The 19,415-nt window shown below is 37.6% G+C and overlaps 5 protein-coding genes across 5 annotated transcripts; 1 reads left to right on the top strand and 4 right to left on the bottom strand.

Moving 5' to 3' along the window:
- Window positions 1-637: 637 nt before the first annotated feature.
- Window positions 638-3,827, bottom strand: CBG06887 (the record flags this gene model as incomplete). The annotated part of the gene is made up of 5 exons (XM_002642425.1): window positions 638-1,246; window positions 2,075-2,259; window positions 2,308-2,589; window positions 3,072-3,428; window positions 3,818-3,827. 5 exons carry the CDS (start codon window positions 3,825-3,827, stop codon window positions 638-640), a joined length of 1,443 nt encoding a protein of 480 aa, XP_002642471.1.
- A 2,920-nt stretch (window positions 3,828-6,747) lies between these two features.
- On the bottom strand, window positions 6,748-9,218 carry CBG06886 (the record flags this gene model as incomplete). Its single annotated transcript, XM_045244332.1, has 8 exons — window positions 6,748-6,953; window positions 7,032-7,982; window positions 8,365-8,410; window positions 8,454-8,550; window positions 8,597-8,725; window positions 8,777-8,946; window positions 8,994-9,128; window positions 9,201-9,218. 8 exons carry the CDS (start codon window positions 9,216-9,218, stop codon window positions 6,748-6,750), a joined length of 1,752 nt encoding a protein of 583 aa, XP_045093335.1.
- Window positions 9,219-10,903: 1,685 nt separating this feature from the next.
- On the top strand, window positions 10,904-12,838 carry CBG06885 (the record flags this gene model as incomplete). Its single annotated transcript, XM_045244333.1, has 3 exons — window positions 10,904-11,535; window positions 12,075-12,403; window positions 12,426-12,838. 3 exons carry the CDS (start codon window positions 10,904-10,906, stop codon window positions 12,836-12,838), a joined length of 1,374 nt encoding a protein of 457 aa, XP_045093334.1.
- A 2,523-nt stretch (window positions 12,839-15,361) lies between these two features.
- On the bottom strand, window positions 15,362-17,568 carry Cbr-trxr-2 (the record flags this gene model as incomplete). The annotated part of the gene is made up of 6 exons (XM_002642422.1): window positions 15,362-15,408; window positions 15,882-16,365; window positions 16,410-16,949; window positions 16,992-17,076; window positions 17,133-17,269; window positions 17,314-17,568. 6 exons carry the CDS (start codon window positions 17,566-17,568, stop codon window positions 15,362-15,364), a joined length of 1,548 nt encoding a protein of 515 aa, XP_002642468.1.
- Window positions 17,569-17,687: 119 nt separating this feature from the next.
- On the bottom strand, window positions 17,688-19,325 carry Cbr-tpk-1 (the record flags this gene model as incomplete). Its single annotated transcript, XM_002642421.1, has 5 exons — window positions 17,688-17,812; window positions 18,134-18,395; window positions 18,441-18,522; window positions 18,568-18,648; window positions 19,198-19,325. 5 exons carry the CDS (start codon window positions 19,323-19,325, stop codon window positions 17,688-17,690), a joined length of 678 nt encoding a protein of 225 aa, XP_002642467.1.
- Window positions 19,326-19,415: the final 90 nt, after the last annotated feature.

Raw genomic sequence — 19,415 nt, forward strand, 5'->3', positions numbered from 1 at the left:
CTCTCATTCTCACTCGGTCCGGAGTCAATGGGTTATCATTCTCAACCTTCCCATTGGCACCAACTTGCACCGTTGTGTTTTGTAATTTTTTTCAGAATATTTGAGCACGAAATTCCGCCAAGAGATTTAATTTATTTCGAAATGAGTCAAAAAGAATTTCGGAATTCTGAAAATTCAAATTTTACGGAATTAACATCTAGAAATTTCAGTGTTTTTTTTCAAATCTGATTTTTCAAAATCGAAAAAAACCCGTTGATTTAAGTTCATTTCCAGCCAAATCTCGAAAAGTTTTTTTTTTCCAATTTTCTATTTTCAACCATTTTCAGCTGAATTTGCAAAATTTTCACCTATTTTTAGATAATTTCAGCCGATTTTCAACCATTTTTGATAAATTCATTCTTTCCTATTTTCTTTTTTCTTTTTACTATCTTTTTATCTGTATATCCAGATGTCCAATATTATCACAAAATTTATTTTTGTAAAACTAGAATTTTTGACAGAAAAGTGAATTTGAAGAAAAAAAACTCGCAATGTAAAAAATAAGAAAAAAATTGATTGGCACATAAAATAAAGCTAAAAGACACAGATTGTTTGAAACGGGGAGCAAATGACAATAAATCGCAAAATTCGAAAAAAATTAGACCTCCAATTTGACAATATTCTTTGGAAGAATCCCAGCTGGCAATGTCTTGAAAGCCTCCAATTTTCCCTTGAAATAGTATTCATCAACGTCTTCAACAATCAATAATTGATCGCCACGTGACACATAAAGATGTTTTGGGTCTTCTGAATGATAATCTCCAATTGCAACTGCCTTCTTCGGAGAGAACGCAGATGCGATTTCAGCGATTCCTCTTGGAGATTTTTTTGGAGATGTACCATATGGTGGACCAAGGAAATTCTTTGGCACCATTCCCTGACTTCCACGACATTCAGCAAACAGCCACTGAGAATCAACGTCTTCTAAAACTGTTATGACATCACCAGCGAATAGACGAAGATCGGAAGAGACGCCAGAATCGTAGTCATAGGATACGGTAACTGATTGTTTGGAGGATCCATTATTGATATGAATTGGCTGAGAAAATGATGTCGAGGGTGGATTTTGTTGTTTCATTGGAACTTGATAAAGGTTTGGGCAGTCGACAAATTGAACTGGAAAGATTCCAGAACGTCCGAAACATTCTCCTTCGAGCCACTCCTCATTTACACGGGCGGTTACGGTGATTTGGGTTCCAGCGGTGAACTGAAAATATTCAGAATTTTAGAATTTCAGAAACTTAGAATTTCCGATTCTGAGAATCAGAATTTTCGAATTTTTGAAATTTTGAAGTTCCAAATTAATTTTCAGAATTTCAAAATTTCAGAACTTCAGAATTTCGGAAGTTCGAATGTTCGGAATTTAAGAATCACAGAATTTCAGAATCTTAGGATCTCTGAATCTCTGAATCACAGAATTTCAGAATCTTAGGATCTCTGAATCTCATAATCTCAGAACCTCAGAATCTCAGAATCTCAGAATCTCAGAATCTCAGAATCTCAGAATCTCAGAATCTCAGAATCTCAGAACCTCAGAATCTCAGAATCTCAGAATCTCAGAATCTCAGAATCTCAGAATCTCAGAATCTCAGAATCTCAGAATCTCAGAATCTCAGAATCTCAGAATCTCAGAATCTCAGAATCTCAGAATCTTTGAATCTCAAAAGAATCCAAGAATCAGAAGAATCTCAGAAATTCAGAATTTCAGAATTCCGAATTTCTGAACTTTCAAAACTCATTAACTCAGAATCTCAGAATTTCGGAATTTCAGAATCTCAAGAATTCAGAATTTCAGAATAATGAACTTCTTACTGTCAAAACTCATAAATTCAGAATCTCAGAATTTCAGAATTCCTGAACTTTCAAAAATCATAAATTCTGAATCACAGAATTTTAAAATTTCAGAATTTCAAATTGTCAGGAATTCAGAATCTCAACATTTCAAAACTTCTGAAATTCAGAATTTTAGAATTCGAAAATTTCAGAATTTCAGAATCGCAGAATTTCAGGATCTCAAATTCTTTAAGAAACTCACATTCAAATCTCCATATTCCGTAGAATTATAATCATAAATTGCCGTTGCATTCGTTCCAGAAGACGTTGATCCAGATGGAGCAGCAGGTCTAGGAGGCGGAGCCGAAAACGCTTCTTTCAATGGAATTTTGATATCCAAATATGAAGATGGAACGATTCCATACGTACGAGAATTCTGGTTTTCTCCTGAAAAACACACCTTTTCAGAAACAGATTAATGTAGGAGTACTGTACCATAGAACCATTCTGCATCCACTTTTTTCGACAAAAGTACAGTATCCCCAACGCGAAGAGCCATTTCATCCGATTGCGTTGGTTGATAATCGAATTTTGCAATAGCATGAGGAGTACTGATGACTGGATTCGAGAAGCTTGGAGTCGTTGTTTTGGTGTGACGTGGTACTGGTGGAGGCGGAGGAGCTGATGATGTGGCAGAAGTGTATGAGGATTGATAGGAAGATGATGACGTGGCATTGGATTGGTAGGATGGAGATGTGGATGAAGGTGTGATGACGTCTGGAAATTTGGAAGGTTTTCTGTGTGTAAAAATTCAAAATTTCAATAATTTTCAGTTAAAAATAGAACGCTCTGGAGTCCTAAACAGGAGTTCAGAATTCTTCAACTTGCCGAAAAAATTCAGATTATACAAAACAAAATTAGAGTTTCAGTTTTGTTATTGACAACTTTTTTGCAAAATTCCACTCTGATGAGGTTACTGGAATGAGAGTTACCGCAAGTACTCTAATAGAATGCTCTCAATCTGTCAAGTTTGAGCTCAATTATCTCAGTTTCAGTAAGAGATATAAAAAACAAGTCAACTGACAAAATACTTCTGATATTATGATAAACAGTTTATCAGTTGACAATTTTTTCATATCGTTGACAGGAATCGAGATAATTGAGATCTAACGGTTGGGAATTCTAGTAGAGGAAATACGGAAAATGACTTATCAAGGTTTTTGAAAAAGGCAACCAAGACTAAAACAACAAAAACTCACTACTTGTGGAACCACCCAAATGAAGATTTTCCAATTGTGATCGAATCGCCGAATGAGCACCGGATAGTTTTCCAGGAGCAGCACCTCCAGATGCTCCAGATCTATGTGCAGGTGGTGGTGGTGGATTGTTCCGATTGGCGTCTGCTACTGCAAAAGCAGCAGAAATCTTATTTCCACCTGATGGATCCTTGACTGCATTCAACACAGCACCACGTGCTTTCTCATCTTGGGCAACATTTTTTGCCGTTTGTCTGACGAATGGATTCTTGGCTGCTGCAACTGCAGCGTTCCGGACTTCTGGCTTTTTGGCTGCTTCGAAGAGAGCTTTTGCTGCCGAAACGGAGAATGAACTTGTGTCTGGAAATCGGGAACGTTGTAGGATGTTTTTGAATTGTGGAATCGATTCTAATTCTAAACGTTTAGATCCTAAAACTCTGATTTCTATAGAATGCTCTAGAGAATTCCTAAATTTTGGAACCGCCAAATTTATGAATTATCAGGAAACTCCACAGAATGCATTATCTAGGATTTGTGAATTTCTATTTATCAAAAATTGAACTTTTCAGAAAAAATCTAAAAATTAGAATCCAAAGCTAGGAATCTAAATTTGATGATTCTTAACTTTTCGAGTTTGAAATTCTAGTCTTAAAAATTCGGAATTAGATTCTAAGTTTCGTTCAAGTTTTTTTTTCGAAAACTGAGCAATTTTTCCTTTGGAACATTTTTTTGTCCTATTGAATTCTCACCTTTTGACATTACTCCAGACTATATTTATATTCAAATTTTCATGGGAAAAAATTTTTTCTGAATAAAAAAAGAATAATATGTGGAAAACCAAAAAGGACGAAAGAAAAAAAGCCGAAAAGGAATGGGATCGATGGGAAAAAAAAGGGAAAAAAGGAAAGGAGGCGACGAGAGTGTGGGGAAGGGAGAGACGCAGACAGAGAAATGAAAAAGTGTTTGATGAGAGAATCAGAGAATTAGAGATAAAGAAAGGCACAGACGAAAGAAGAAGTGTATTGTGACAACACTCCTGGACACACATTTCGGCATTTCGACAGAGAAATGACGCGTCATTTTTTTGTAAGAATGAGTCAGCAAGTGTCTCTTTTATCAGGCGAAACGAGGAATCGAGGATGAAAAATTGGGAAGAAGAAATGGAATTCTTTTCTGGGTTACAGTAGAAATTTTCGGTTTCAAGATCATCAATATTCTTTATTCCAGACAAAAAATTTCCTCGGAATTTTTCAAAAACTGAACTGAATTCATTTGTTAAAACAGAGCAAGTCCATTTTCTGATCTGGTGGCCTAGCATTTCAATTTTTGAATTTCCTAGGTTATCAAAACTCATAATTTTTGTAAACCATAAGAAACATGAGAATTCTCAATTCATGTTGCTGGTTCTCAATGATGAAAATAATCTTGAACAACAATCACTGAAGAATGAGTCACTGGAAATTTGATGGTTGCCTAGAACTACAAATCTAGGCCGCAAAATGAATTACAGTTTTTTTTCTCGAAAACTCTAGAATTGTTTAAAAAAATATTTTTTCTGAGTTTTTCTCAGATTTTGGGATTTAGGATGTTTAGAATTTCTGATGTTCAAAATTTTCAAAATTTTTATTTTTCATTTTTTACAAAATTCGGGGTTTGTGAATTTCGAAATTTGAGAATTCCCGATTTTCATAAATTTTTGATCCTCTGAATTCCGAAACTCTGAACTTTTGATTTCCAATTTCTGAAAATTCTAACTTTCAGAATTCTGTATTTTCCGAGTTTTCAAAATTTTGATTTTTTGGTTTTTGAATCTTTGAATCACCGAATTTTTAACTTCAGAAACTTTTCGGATTTTTAAAAAATAATTTCAGAATTTCAGAATTCTTGAATTTAGAAATTTCAAACTAAACTGAAAATCACAATTTTTCAGATTTTCGAGTTTCAGGACATGGTTTTTTGGAATCTTTAAATTTCTCTATATTTCTGAAAGTCGAAAGTTTCAGATTCCAATATTTTGGTTTTCTATTTTTTCTTGTTTTTATTTGAATTTCATAACTCCAGATTCTCCTAGTTTTCGATTTTCTGAAATTCCAAAATTTTGAATTATTTTCCATGTTTTTAAGTTTCAGAATATAATTTAAATATTCTCAGTTATTTTAGATAGCTCAGTTAGTTTGGAATTTCTGAAAATCCTAATTTTCAGAAACTTCTGAATTATGAAATTTTGAAATTCTGATTTCCAGTCATTTCAGAATTCTAAATTTTTGACTTTCTAGAATTTTAAAACACAACGTTTTGATAAACCCACCAATATTTTCATTATGTCCATTATTATTCGAATTGGATGTAATTCCAGATGGTTTCGGAGGTGGAACGGGCGGTTTGGGTCTCATCATTTTTCTTTGAAAAAGCTAAAAGAAACTGTTTCTCTCTACTTTAGAAAAATGGAGAGAAGTGGATCTCTATTATTTGCCCATCTTTTCCCCTATATTTACTCTCTTTTTTTTGTTCGTTTTGGTTACAATTTTTAGGTGACTACAAGGAGATTTTTGTAGTCTGAAAAGTTCCAAAAAATTGTGAGAAAAGAGAAAACTAAATCAAATTTACTACATGAAATGTCAAGAATGCAATAGACAGCGAAAAAAGAAAAAAAAGGCGAAACTTGGGAAACAACCGAGTCAAAATATACACAGAAAACACACGGATCATGGAAGAAGAAGAAGAAATTCACAAAAAAAAAGAACAACAGAGAATTCGAAAATTGATGGCTCCAGAAAATTTTGAATAGAAGAAAATGTACCCATTTGTTGTTTGGCTAGAATAGTCGTCGAGTTGGTCGAAATGTACAGCAATCTGGAAAAAATAGGGATTACTGTAGAAAAGAGGGCGGAGTTTGGGGATTTAGGAGCCTTAGAATCTCACAATTTCGGAATCTCAAAATTCAAAATACTGAGAATCTGAAAAAAAAACAATTTTTTGAAATTTTTTTAAAATATTAGGTAGATTTTTTAAGTTTCGGGAATAGAGTGGCCTAACTTTCTTAACGTAATTTTTCTAGATCACCATTGTAAATGACCTGAAAATGGTCTGATATTTAAAAAATCGAAAAATCACGTTTCGTTTATGTCTGGAAACTTCTGGAATGTTCTTGAATCTTTTTTGAATTCCTGCCAAAACTGAAAACTCCGGTAAATTGACGACTTTTTCCATACTTGTAACGACCCGGCCCGGCCCGGCGGGCCCGTCATTTCACTAGTTTCGAAATTTTCAAAAAACCCACAAAAGGGGGGACCCTTATGTGATTTTTTTCGACCAAAAAATTTTTTTCGAGTTTTTCGATTTTTTTTGATCAGACAGACAACAATCCGAAATACGAAAAAAAAATGGAAAAAAATTATATTGAGAGCTCAAAATTTGGCTCAAAAATACAGAATTTTTGACACCGGGCCTTCCGGGGGCCCGGGCCTTGAAAATTTCCTCAGGCCGGCCCGGAATTTTACGAGAAAAAATGCGTTTTTTTCTTTTATTTTTTGCAAAATTTTTTGATCTTGCTAAGTTTTTCAGCTATTTTTGATAATTTTTTTTTCGATTTTCCGGTTGACAAGAAGCGATTTTTCAAGATTTTGCCACTTCAGAATCTCGTAATTCCCAAAAATCCTTTTTCAAAACCCACAATAATTTAGAGAAGACTAATAGTCTCCTGAACAATCTGATCCTCAATCATAATCTCATTCTGAGCCTGCGAACGTGTCGGTCGACGTCTTCGTTGGCGAGAATAGACGACGAAGACGAAATAGAGGAAGACGATGACAAAAATCGAGAATCCGACACGATCGAAGACGTCCGGGAAGTAGTACAAGAAGATGCTGACAGCAATCATTTGGCCTGGAATAATGGGAATTTTTTGAATGACTTAGAACCCCCAATTCTTCGAAATCTAGTCCCACAGATTCCAAAACTGACCTCCAAATATATAAAACAGCGTGGACGTCTGTAAATGCGTTTGCTGCACTTCTTCCCTCTGCTGCTCCTGCTCTTCATTTTCTTGCTCTAACAGCCCATTGTCAACCAACAAATTGCATACCCATTGACTGATAGTTAGAAGTGTAGCAGGTCGAAGAAGATCTCTAATCCGATCTGGACGAAAAAATGCGAGTCCGATCCCCGAGAGAATCGGAACCATTGTGGACAAAAGTAGATAAATTTGCCCAACATTTCTGTCTTGTGCAGCCCGATTTCTTGCCAATTGCTCTTGAATCGCTCGATCCAACGCATTCTGGATTCCTTGTGGAGGAATGGGAGTTGGATCTCGAAGCGTTCTTTGGGATCTTCTGATCCTCCGACGGGGCTCCGAATCGTGTACAATCGGTGTCATGTTGGCTACTCCGGGTCGTGAAAGAGGGATTATACTTATATGACAATGCATCACACTTCCTGCTTGAAGACCATAGGATTCTAGTGTCCGGCTGTCTTCTCTTAAAAGTTGTCCTTGAAATATCAAACGGATAACCTTATTAGAGAGATCTGTGAAATGTTCCACTTTGAATTTTGCTACAGTATCCTGAAGAGATGCGTATGTATCCTTTTCTGTGTCACTTAGAAACTTCAATCGAATCAAAATCTTCCCTTCTGATGGACCTTCCAATACTGACATCTCTGCGTCTCGCTCTGCTTTTCTCTCTCGTTCTTCTTCTGTTTCTTCTATGGGGGCATTTACAGCCAGTCCAGAATCATCAGCATCTTCCACTTCTTCTTCTTCCACCTCTTCTTCTTCGTCCATTCCGTTTTCTGATGATGTTTCCATGTCGTCTATCACCACGATTTCTGGCTCCAGATTGTCGTTATGGGCTTCTCGAGGTGCCGTCACGTTTGAAGTCGTTGTGGAGATTTGGTGACGAAGGTCGGGGTTGATGGCTGGAAAATAGAGGTAAATCTATATTTTTTGAATTTCAGACTTTTTTAAATAACAAATTTTTAATTTGAAATTTTCAGAAATTTATATAATCGTTTAATTGTTTCGGGATCTTCTGTGACCACTATAAGCACTCAAATTTTTTGAATTTGGCGTCATTTTTCGGATGACTTAGTTAAAGCAGAAAAAGAGTTTCAGCAGTGGAAAAATTTTGAAAATTTCAATTTTGATTTTTTGAAATTTTTTTTTTCTTTTTTTTCAGAATATTTTGTTTTTCGTTTAAAAATATGGGCTTATTCTGAAACGCCTTTTTCGCTTCAACTGGGTTATCCGAAAAATAGCGCCAAATTCAAATTCTTTTAAAAGAAAAAATTCCAAACTCACACGGCGTCGTATAAGTCACATCAGTGGTGACATAATCATGCCTCGGCTGAAAAAATTTCTATAAAAAAATAAATTTTTAATTTTCTCACATTCATACGCTCCTCCAACGTCGGCGCGATCCCAGCATCCCCTCTAGTCATCCTCTCCTGATTTCTGAACACTCGAGACATCAGAGAGGCGTCATCTCTGAAAAACTATGTTTTTTAGAGTTTCCTTCTTTTTTTCAGGTTACCCTCTTGCTAAAATAGCGATTGCTGCTGCTGCAGCATACTGACTGTCCCTAGTAGCATCTGGCACGTGACCAGCACTTGGTGGCGGCATTTCGATATCCCATAATGTGATTAGGTCGACATCTGGGGACCTAAAAATCTTTTGAAATACTTTTTTGTCTACATAAATGTGTTTTTTCTACCTCGCAGGTGCTGGAGAATCAATTACAGTATTCGGAGACTGTATCACTATATTTGTGTCAGAAATCGCGATTCGGTTCTCTCCTTGAATACGTGGAGCTCTTGCACGCATCCGTTGTACTAAACGATCCCATGTGACGGGCGGTGTGAACTCCTGACCCAAATGTAACACCTAAAAGCTAGCAAATGAAGATGTGCGGCACGTGGCAAGTACAGTACCTGAACCATTCTGCGCGACGTCCATGTGTGCATTTCGACGACGAATAAATTATAGTATAAAGGTCTTCGAGACGAAATTTGATATGATATAAAACCGCATACTATTAAAACTACTACGGCGAATATTGTGGTTGACTGGAAAATTATAGTTTAGCAATTAAATAAGACTTATTAAACAATTACCTCTACATATTCGATTAATGTGGCTAGGATGAGTGTGGACATTTTTGGCGATGAAAAAACTGGAAAAATAATGTACAAAGCGGGGTGTGTAGAATATTATTGAATCAGATGCTTCTTTTTCGAGACGGAAAAGAAGCGAGAGAGTACGAATGACGTTCCCAGGAGGCAAGAGACGCAGACAATCGATTCGAGGAAACACGGTGTAGGCGCGCTAATCGACGGCAAATTGCACTGCTTTTCGGGTGGGGAGAAATTGGGAAAACAAGGCTAATTTTTCCAAGAACATAAATTATTTATTAATTTGTCACAGGAAAAGGTTGGGATCCCAATTGGGAGCTCGTTTAGAAGAGATAGAAAAGAGACCGATCGAGGAAATGAGAAGACTTGAAAGTTTTTTGTGCAATTTTTAAAAATGATATAGGAGATAAGGAGAAAGGCTTTCCTCCGTTTCACAGTTATTCTCTGGAAATTTTCAGCTGAAAAAATGTTTTCTGATAATCCGAAAAAAAACTCGACAGTAATCATCGTGCTAGTAACCTCAAACCTAATTCAAAAAGCTCCTTTAATATTACCGTACTCTTTCGAACTTTTTTGCGAGAAAGCAATTTTTCACCTGACTTTATCAGTTTTGCTCAAGCTATTTGTGACTTCGTAACTTCTAGTTGTTTATCAGACATGTTGATAGTTTTAAAAAATGCCACATCAACAAACTGATCAAAAAACAACACTTTAAAATTTCGTTGCGAAGCTACGAACGAGATTTTTGTTTGCCTCCCTTCAATTTTCTACAGTAACCCAAAACTATTTTCTTGATTCTGCTTCTTCTTCTGTTTTTCGTTTGTTTATTTTTCATAAATAAAATGTTGCGATCTAATTGTATTTTCAGTATAATTTGTATTTCCGTTCCAAAACATAATTTTTAACCAAGGAAATTCATAAATATCATGTAAAACTACACATTTTATCATTCGTTTCGAAGCTCAAATTATAAATTCCCTCCCTGTCCCTTTAATACGGTACTTCCGTTTTTGCGAGGGAAATCGAATTATTTGAACATTTTCAGCGTTTTTATTCCGATTTTCAGCTTTTCCCGATGTTTCTTCACTAATCACGTGGTTCTATTTTCTCGAAGACGTCATCAAACAGACACAATTGCTTATCTTGTAGCCTACATAGAAGAGAAGAAGGTACAAAGTCCAAAGGACACACGGGCGGTCCGATAAATTGAGGCCAGCCAGGCAGTGTTCTCGGTGTACTCTCACTTATTGTCATTATTTTCCCCCCACCCATCGATTGCTTGTTGTTTTTTTTTCTTTGATCAATTAATTCTAGAAGTTAGAAAAGTGTTCGTTTCTTCTCTCTGACTCTCTAGAGCTCTCTTCTTCTCTCTTTACGTTGTTGTCTATTGATAAACGGAATAGTGTGTAACGTGAGATATTTGTACGTTTTCAACGTTTTTTTTGTCTTCCAGCCACGTTCCTAGGTTGCCAAAAGGCGGCAATTTGAATTCACTTAGCATTGATTACCCCCAATTTTGCACTTATTTCCGCTATCGGTTCAGCAAAAAAAGTTAGTTTATAAGATACTTTGTCCTTTTTTGTGGTCGCTGATAAAGATTTGATAAGAATTCCCGACCCATTTCTGGCTCTTGTCTTATTTTATAGTGTACTTTTCTTCTCCGATAACTTAGAAATTTCAAAAAAAAAATATTATTTTTCTTTCAGAAGATGCTCCGCGCAGTCAGCACATCGTTCGGTACCGCCCGTGCGGCGTCGACAGCCGCCAAGAGAAATCTGCCGAATATTGTGTTGGTGGATGCCGTGCGAACACCATTCGTCGTCTCCGGAACCGTCTTCAAAGACTTGATGGCTGTCGATTTGCAGAAGGAAGCGATTAAAGCGTTGGTTGAGAAGACGAATCTTCCATACGACAAACTGGATCATATCATCTGTGGAACAGTGATTCAGGAGTGTAAAACCAGTAACATCGCCAGAGAAGCCGCTCTCCTCGCCGGAATTCCAGATAACATCCCTGCTCACACTGTCACTCTCGCATGCATCTCATCGAACGTGGCAATTACTCAAGGAATGGGAATGTTGGCCACTGGAAATGCGAACGCTATCATCGCCGGAGGAGTCGAGTTGTTGTCTGATGTGCCAATTCGATACAATAGAAAAGCTAGAAAGGCAATGCTTGGAATGAATAAGGCTAAGGATGTCGGATCGAAGCTGAAGATTGGAGGAGAAATCGCCAAGAATCTGTTGTCTCCAGAATTGCCAGCTGTCGCTGAATTCTCGACTGGAGAGACCATGGGACACAGTGGAGATCGACTTGCCGCCGCATTCAATGTTTCCAGAAGGTAGGGAACGGAAAAAAGAGAGTTTCGGTCGGTCNAAAATCGGCGNCCGCCAACCATTCTGTGTGGTCAGCTTCGTCGCCTGGCCGGCGGTCGGTTAGTTTCGACCGACCGAAGCGGAAACCTTATTTGAAACGAATGTCGATAGTTTGGTGTTTGCAGATATTACTGTAGATCGCCGATGCCGTAATTTCTGCAAACACTATGACGTCAAAATGCAGACAAAAATCTCCAATAAGTTTGGATTAAAGTTTCCGAGATATGTAGCCGACCGAATACGTGAATTTGTGCTTCAACATGACAGAGAGTGTTTGCGTACGAAGCATTTTATTTTACGACAAATTTTTCGACTTTGTAGATCACAAAATACTGTACTCAAACTTTCTGCCGCGTTGACGCGAAAATTCACGAATTCGGTCGGCGGTCGGTCGGCGGCCGCCGATTTTTGACCGACTGAAGCGGAAGCATTATTTGAATCAACCCGAACTACAGACAAAATTCTCCAATAAATTCCCATCAACACACAAATGACCCATTTCCAGAGAACAAGACGAATTTGCCATCCGCTCGCACACCCTCGCCTCCGAAGCAGCTAAAAACGGAAAATTCACAGACATCATCCCGGTGTTCTTGGACGGAAAGAAGCCAAAAACCATCAAGGAGGACAACGGAATTCGTGTATCCACCATTGAGAAGCTCTCTACCCTGAAGCCAGCTTTCGTCAAACCACACGGAACCGTCACGGCTGCCAATGCATCCTACTTGACTGACGGAGCATCGGCTGCTCTTATCATGACTGAAGAGTACGCATTGGCTAATGGATTCAAGCCAAAGGCTTACTTGAGAGACTATTTGTATGTTGCACAGGTTGGTTTGGATTTAATTTTTGGAAGGTTCTATATATTTTGATTTTCAGGATCCAAAGGATCAACTTCTTCTCTCCCCAGCATACGTCATCCCAAAACTTCTCGACAAGGCCGGACTCGGACTCAAGGATGTGGATGTGTTTGAGATCCACGAGGCTTTTGCAGGACAGGTTCTTGCCAATTTGAATGCGATGGACAGTGACTACTTCTGCAAGGACCATATGAAGAGAGCCGGAAAGTTTGGACGTGTTCCAATGGACAAACTCAATTTGTGGGGAGGATCCCTGTCGATTGGACATCCATTTGGAGCAACTGGAGTTCGATTGGCTGCTCATTCAGCTCACAGACTGAAGGAAGAGAAGGGACAGTATGCAGTGATTGCTGCATGTGCTGCTGGAGGACATGGAGTTGGAATGCTCCTGGAGGCATATGGAAAGTAAACTCTCGATTTTCTGCTTTCTCATTTTTCTGTATTATAAATTAGTGATATTTATTCTCCTTTCATAATTTTCTTGTTTTCTCTAATTTCTTTTAAATTCAATGTGTATAGATTGTAGCGGTTGTCTTTGTGCCTTTTTTGTGCTCCGTCTCCACTCGTAATTTTACTGGTCCTTCCTTTTTTTCTAAATACATGTTTCAAAATTTTTGCCTTCTGAGAAAATACGATTTATTTTACAACGAACAGGATCAGTGGGAGTTGAAAACGTTGATGATGGTAAGACCAAAAGCAATGAGTTGGATTATGAGTGAGACAATGAATGCTGGCGGTTGGAAGTCAGCAAGAAGGCCAATGGAAAAATGGGGTGCACAAACCGTAACCCCGAGCAGTGCAAAGACCAGAAATGGTTCCTGAAAACGGGATTTTTTGTGCTGACATTTTGTGTGATACCGTACACGATATGGACGAGCCATTGATGGAAGACTCCAATCAAAGCGGACTGTAAAATATACATGTTTGCTTGCTAGACGTATATTTTTAAAAGGTTACCGTTTCTGTAGTAGTAGTCTACCAGGACAGTGGAGAGGATTTCACACAGACAGAGAAATGCACAGTAACTGAACAGGTTCCGCCAACTTGGTTCCTCTATCAAGGAATTCATGGTGGCAAGCAGACATGAGCGGAATAAAAATTTTGAAAATCCGGAATAAGGAAGAAGGAATGAAATTTAAAAATCAGGAAGAAGGAATAAGGAATAAGGAATGGAAAAAACACCCGGAATAAGGAACGAAATAATTTTCGAACGAAGGAAGATTTCTTTTTATCTTGAAAAACACTGTTTATTTTAAAACACGAACAACGAAGAGAGAACTCACAGACCGAGACACAAACAAGAAAAATGGATAGGGAACTCTCAAACTAGAATTAAAAAACCAAAAAACAAAATCATAATTGTGAATTATCAGTTTTCCAGGCCATAATTTTTCAAATTTAGTGAACGAAAAGTTAATTTGTCAACGGTGTCGTTATTCAATCGGCTTCTTTTCGGAGTACAGATGAGGCCCGATACACTCGTTTTCTGTTCTGACGAAGAATTCGTCAAACTTGCTCCGTTTTTTAGACATTTTTTCTGAAGTATTTAGTAATTGTAAAAACCAAATTTATTTCGAAAAAAACACTGAGAAAAACGCATAACTTTTACAAGATTTCAAAAAAAATTTCGAAAAACGGTGCAAAGGTGGTCCGCTGAACAAAATGTTACGCGGCAATTTAGAGCGTTCAAATTTTTTCCCAGTTTTGAGAATTTTTTTTCTGATTTATGATTAAAAAAAGTTTTAAAGTTTTGAAGAGGAATAACAAAAATAATCAGGAAGAAGGAAGAAGGAATAAGGAACAAAATTAAAAAACTCGGAAGAAGGAATAAGGAATAAGGAATGAAAAATTTAAAATCCGGAAGAAGGAATAAGGAATAAGGAATAGAAAAAACACCCGGAATAAGGAATAAGGAATTCCGCTCATGTCTGGTGGCAAGTATTCCGAGAATTTGGAAGAGGATGGTGGAGAGTCCACTTGGCGAATTGGCCATCTAAAATTTGAAACTTTGATACCGTCTGATAAAATAAACAGAAAACCTCGAAAAAAATTTTTTTGTAAACTCATCGTTGCATTTTTGATCCTTCTGAGATCTTCGTTGTTTTTTTTTCTGGTCTACATTTGTGTAGATCATATAGCAATTTTCATCCACGCATTTTGTATTTGATCTTAAGTTTTCGATTCCGAGTTTTCGAGTATATGAAGTGGACCTATAAATATGCAACGGTTTCAAAAGGCTGATTTTTTGGAAAGGGTCCATAACTCGGGTACTTTTTTAGATATCGTTCTGAAATTTGGCAGACATATGTAATTGTGGACCCTGAATCTGATGTTTTTTTTGATACCCAATATGTCAAAAAATAAGGTGGACCTATAAACTTGCAACGCACTGTATATGGAATTGGAGTTTCAAACGGTGGAATTGCAAAAACATGGTCTTCTGAAAAATTTGGAAATTTCGATGTTTTCGATTTCTGAGAGATTACCGTTATCACTCTAATGGAACGCCGCCTGAACAGTTAACTTTGCGGCTCATTTACTTCAATTGATACCGAAAAGTGATCAACTGACAAAATGTTAGTCAAGTTATAACAATCAATTTATCAGTTATCCACTTTTTGATATCTTCCTTGGAAGTTTATGATTTGGGTGGCGTTCTATTATAAGAGTGTTTATGGAATGTGTTCTGATATGTTTGGATTCTTGTTCTGAGATTCCAATTTGTTAAATTTAGAAAAATACATATGTCCAAACGATTTGGAGGAAACGTCGACATTTCGATGAGGGACACTGCCATCTACTGAAAGTTTAATATGTTTAAAACAGCATTGAAAAACGCATTTTTATTTACAAAAATGATCATGAAGTGAGAAGTCAATTGATTTGTTGATAAATGAATTCATTGAACAGAAAACATTAAAATGGAAATTGTTTATCTTCTGAAATTTCGTTCATATTTGAAGAATCTCCAGAAGACCCCTGGAAGTATGATAGTGAAAAAGTAAATTGCAACGTCAGTAAGCATTTTCTTCAAGTTTTTATTGGTTCGGGTCGAGACCTATGTCATTCGAAAGCTGAGAACACGATCTTTCCGAATCTGTTTTCCTTTGGATCGCGTGAACACTAAATACTTAAATACAATTGAAACAATAGAAAATGTCGTTTGAATGGCTCAGTGGTCTACATTTAAAACTTATTTTTCTCGAAACTGGTAGGTCCGCAGCAAAAACAAAAAAACAGATTAGGAAAGGACGTGTCCTCAGCTTTCGAATGATATAGGCCTCGACCGGAAACTCCAACCTAAGTTCACAACCTTCCCTAGTAAATTCAAAAAAAAGAATCTACTTTTGTTTGTTACACTTCAATTCAGTTTTATTCTTTAGTCTTATAAGTTTATAAAATACAAGAAGCTCGATTATAAAAAGAACCCAATAAAACAGAAGATTATCCACAGCATCCCTGAACACGTGGATCCTTTCCAGATCGTTTCGTAATCTGAAGTTTAACGAATTCTTCCGACGAGCACGGATGAATGGCAACAGTGAGTTGAAGATCGGAAATTGAGATTCCGACACGGAACGCCACAGCATATCCCTGCATAACCTCGGCAGCATTGGGTCCAACGAAATGGAGTCCAACCACTTTTTGTGTGTCATCTCTCAAACAAATCGCTTTGACGTAGCAGTAGGCTTTATCTTCGTTTTGTGGAACAATGTATTCGAATGGAGTGTAATGCGAATGATACACTTCAATTCCATCTTCTCCGTATTTCTTCTTAGCTTCTTCTTCAGTTAATCCAACTGTAGACAGCTCTAACGGAGTGAATACGGTAGTGGCGATTCCATCGAAACAAACGGTCTGTTTGGATCCAGCAAAGAGACGCTCGGCCAGAAGACGTCCAGATTGGATGGCAAGTGGTGTTAATTCCAACCGACCCTAAAGATTTCGATTAAAAGTGGGCGGGGCTTTCAATACTGTACCTCTACAATATCGCCAACGGCAAAGATACCTTCAACTGAAGTTTTATCATACTCATCAGCCAGAATCTTCCCACTTTTGGAACTTCTCTCAACTCCAGCATAATCCAACTTTAATTTATCCATCCTTGGTTCTCTTCCAGCCGCCCAGATTAATGTATCATACTCTCCAACACCGCCATTCTCTGTGAAATACACCTTCTTCTTCCCGTCTCCAACCTCCTCCACTTTTGCCACTTCCACGCCTTCTTTCACTTTAACTCCTGTCGATTTCAATTGTCCCATAACAAAATTCACACAATCCTTATCGAATTCCTTCAATGGTCTTGACCTAATTAAAACTTCAACGTCCTGATTGATTCCAGTCAGAAATCCGGCACATTCCAATGCCACGTATCCAGCACCTACTACTAGAACCTTTCCAGGTGGCTTTGAAAGTGTGAAGAGATCGTCAGAAGTGATTCCAAGCAGAGCTCCAGGAACATCGGGATAACGTGGACGGAGACCAGTGGCAAGGATGATGTTTGGAGCAGAGAGGAGAGTCTGGAAAAGAAGGGATGGTCTAGAAAACCAAAGATAGGCCACCTGTGTTTTCTTTTTATCAGCAGTGGTAACGAGAACGTTTCCTCCTTCGACGAACTCGGCAAACGCATTGTAGTACTTGATTCCCCTAGAAAATAACTTGTTTTGCAAGGTTTTCCAATAATTGGTTTTCTAATAGCTTACATATCTCTCAACTGGACCTTATAAACCCAATTGTTTCCTTTAATTCTATCATGGACCACTTTAGTGAGTGTACTCCAATCATGACTAAGTTTCGATTGATCCAACCCTTTCCAACCGTATGTTTCCGCGGTTTTTAGCTGAAAAATGGTACTAGAAGATTGTGTCTCGTGTCAACACTGACCTCTTTCCCAACAATCGCCGCCTGATGCATGAGTTTCTTTGGAATACACCCAACATTGGCACATGTGCCTCCGATTCCCCATGAATATCCGTTGGGTGTTGGTTCGACTGCATCAACTAATGCCACTTTTGCTCCAAGCTCAGCGGCCCTTTTAGAGCATGACAGTCCTCCTGATCCACCTCCAATCACGATCATATCGTATTGAATTGCGGTTGATAGAAGACGGGCGGTCGGTTGTTTAGCTTGGAGTAGCATCTGAATGGATTATTTGGGAATATTTTAGAGGAAAAATGGGTCAGATACTCAAGAGGAATTACTCCATTAAGTTCTTAAAAAATATATTTAAAATGATAATTTTTATTAAGAATCTTAATTTAACATTGATTATGAATTAGTTCAATTGTGAAAATTAGGGGTGCTGTAGATTGTAGTGAGATTTGATTAATGGTCACTTCATTCGACGTGCTGATCAGTTTTCCGAAGGCAAGGGGTAGATTAGCTGAAAGTTCTAGATACTGACAGTAGGGGAAAATGGGAACTTTCAGGTTTTTTTTAGTCATGGGGTTAAGGAATATTGTGGTCAGCATTGGCGTTTTCCGGATTTTCAAGCCTCTCGGAACGAAAACTACCGTAACCCAAAAGAATATTTTTTCGATTTACTGGATTTCTATTTTTGTTCTGGCAACTTCATGAAGTTTATTTTTACAAAAAAAAAAGAAGAAAAAAAATCTGAAATATAATTTTTCTTTTTGGTTACGGTATTTTTCAGAATATGTGTCATAGAGCGCACTTTGCACACTCTATTTTTCAAAATTCGCACCCATTTCATATTTCAATCCTTTCGACGTAACAATCGTCTCTTTCTGTGTTATCGGAATCACTCCACACATTTTCGACGTCTTCTCCAATTCCACGTGGATTTCAGATGTGCCTTGTGGAAGCGCTAAAACCATATTGTAGGCGTCGACGACTATTATTGGAGTCATTGCTTTTAGAAAATGAATCAACGTGGATAACGTCGACATTGTGTGATCGAATCGGCCATTGAGTCCACCCAGCACCAGAATTCCTTCGAATTTCCACTGAATTTTTATTTTCGACAACTTTAAAGTTTAGAATTTTCTAGCCTGATTTTCAGATAACTGCTCCAAACACCACTGTATCGTTTTCGTGAGATCCGTGTGGTCTTGATCGGGTAGATGGAGTAGCCTGAAAATAATCAATGACAGCCTAGAAGCAAGTTCGGCCACCCACTTTGCATTTCTAGTGTCTATTCCAGCTTCCATGGAGTCGAAGTCTCCACAGATGACGTGTGGCCATTCGACGGATTCTTTTCTGGAATTTTTCCAGTCGATTTTTCAAAATATCAGTTCTTTAATCGCGCTCTATTGAGACTTCACGGTGAGTTTTTCACTACCGGAATGCGAAACAGTCTGCGACGTTTTAAAGTACAATGGACAAAAAAATCTGATTCATTTTTTTACTATATATTCTTCATGAAATTTACTAAAAATCTATGGAAAAAAAAATCAAATTCTATGGACTAGAATTCGAGAAAAAAATTCCAAAGTTAAAAGCAGCGCGCTGCAGCGGTAGTGAAAAACTCACCGTGAGACTTTGTTTCGATGGAGCGCAATTGTATTCTCAAATATTTCAAATTGAGGTTCCTCAAATTCCGAGGAAAAAATCCTCAGGAAAAGCGGACGAAGCTCAAATTGCATATAGTTGTTTTAACACATTTGCATACGGTCATGAAAAAAACGTTTGCAATTTAAGCCCCTCCCAAAGTTCGGTTCGCAATCGCGGTCTTTGTCTCTTCAATGGAGCACGCATGCACTCTCAATTATTTCAAAGTCTTGCTGCCACGTGGCAATTCTCCCTAACCTCTTCAGAATCGCATTAATCGCTCCATCAGTTGCCACTCGATATTTTGCAGAATTCCACAGATTTTCAGCCCGTTTCCCAATTGCCGTCGGCTCACCGTTCAACCAAATACACACCGATGTGCTCATTTTTGTGAAAATTTCGAATGGTTTTGTTATTGTTCGTTGCATTTGTTTTTGGTTTGGCTAAAATTCTTTTTCTTTTTCTAATACCACATC

Source organism: Caenorhabditis briggsae (assembly GCF_000004555.2).
Source record: "Caenorhabditis briggsae complete genome, chrIII, whole genome shotgun sequence".
Lineage (NCBI taxonomy): Eukaryota > Metazoa > Nematoda > Chromadorea > Rhabditida > Rhabditidae > Caenorhabditis > Caenorhabditis briggsae.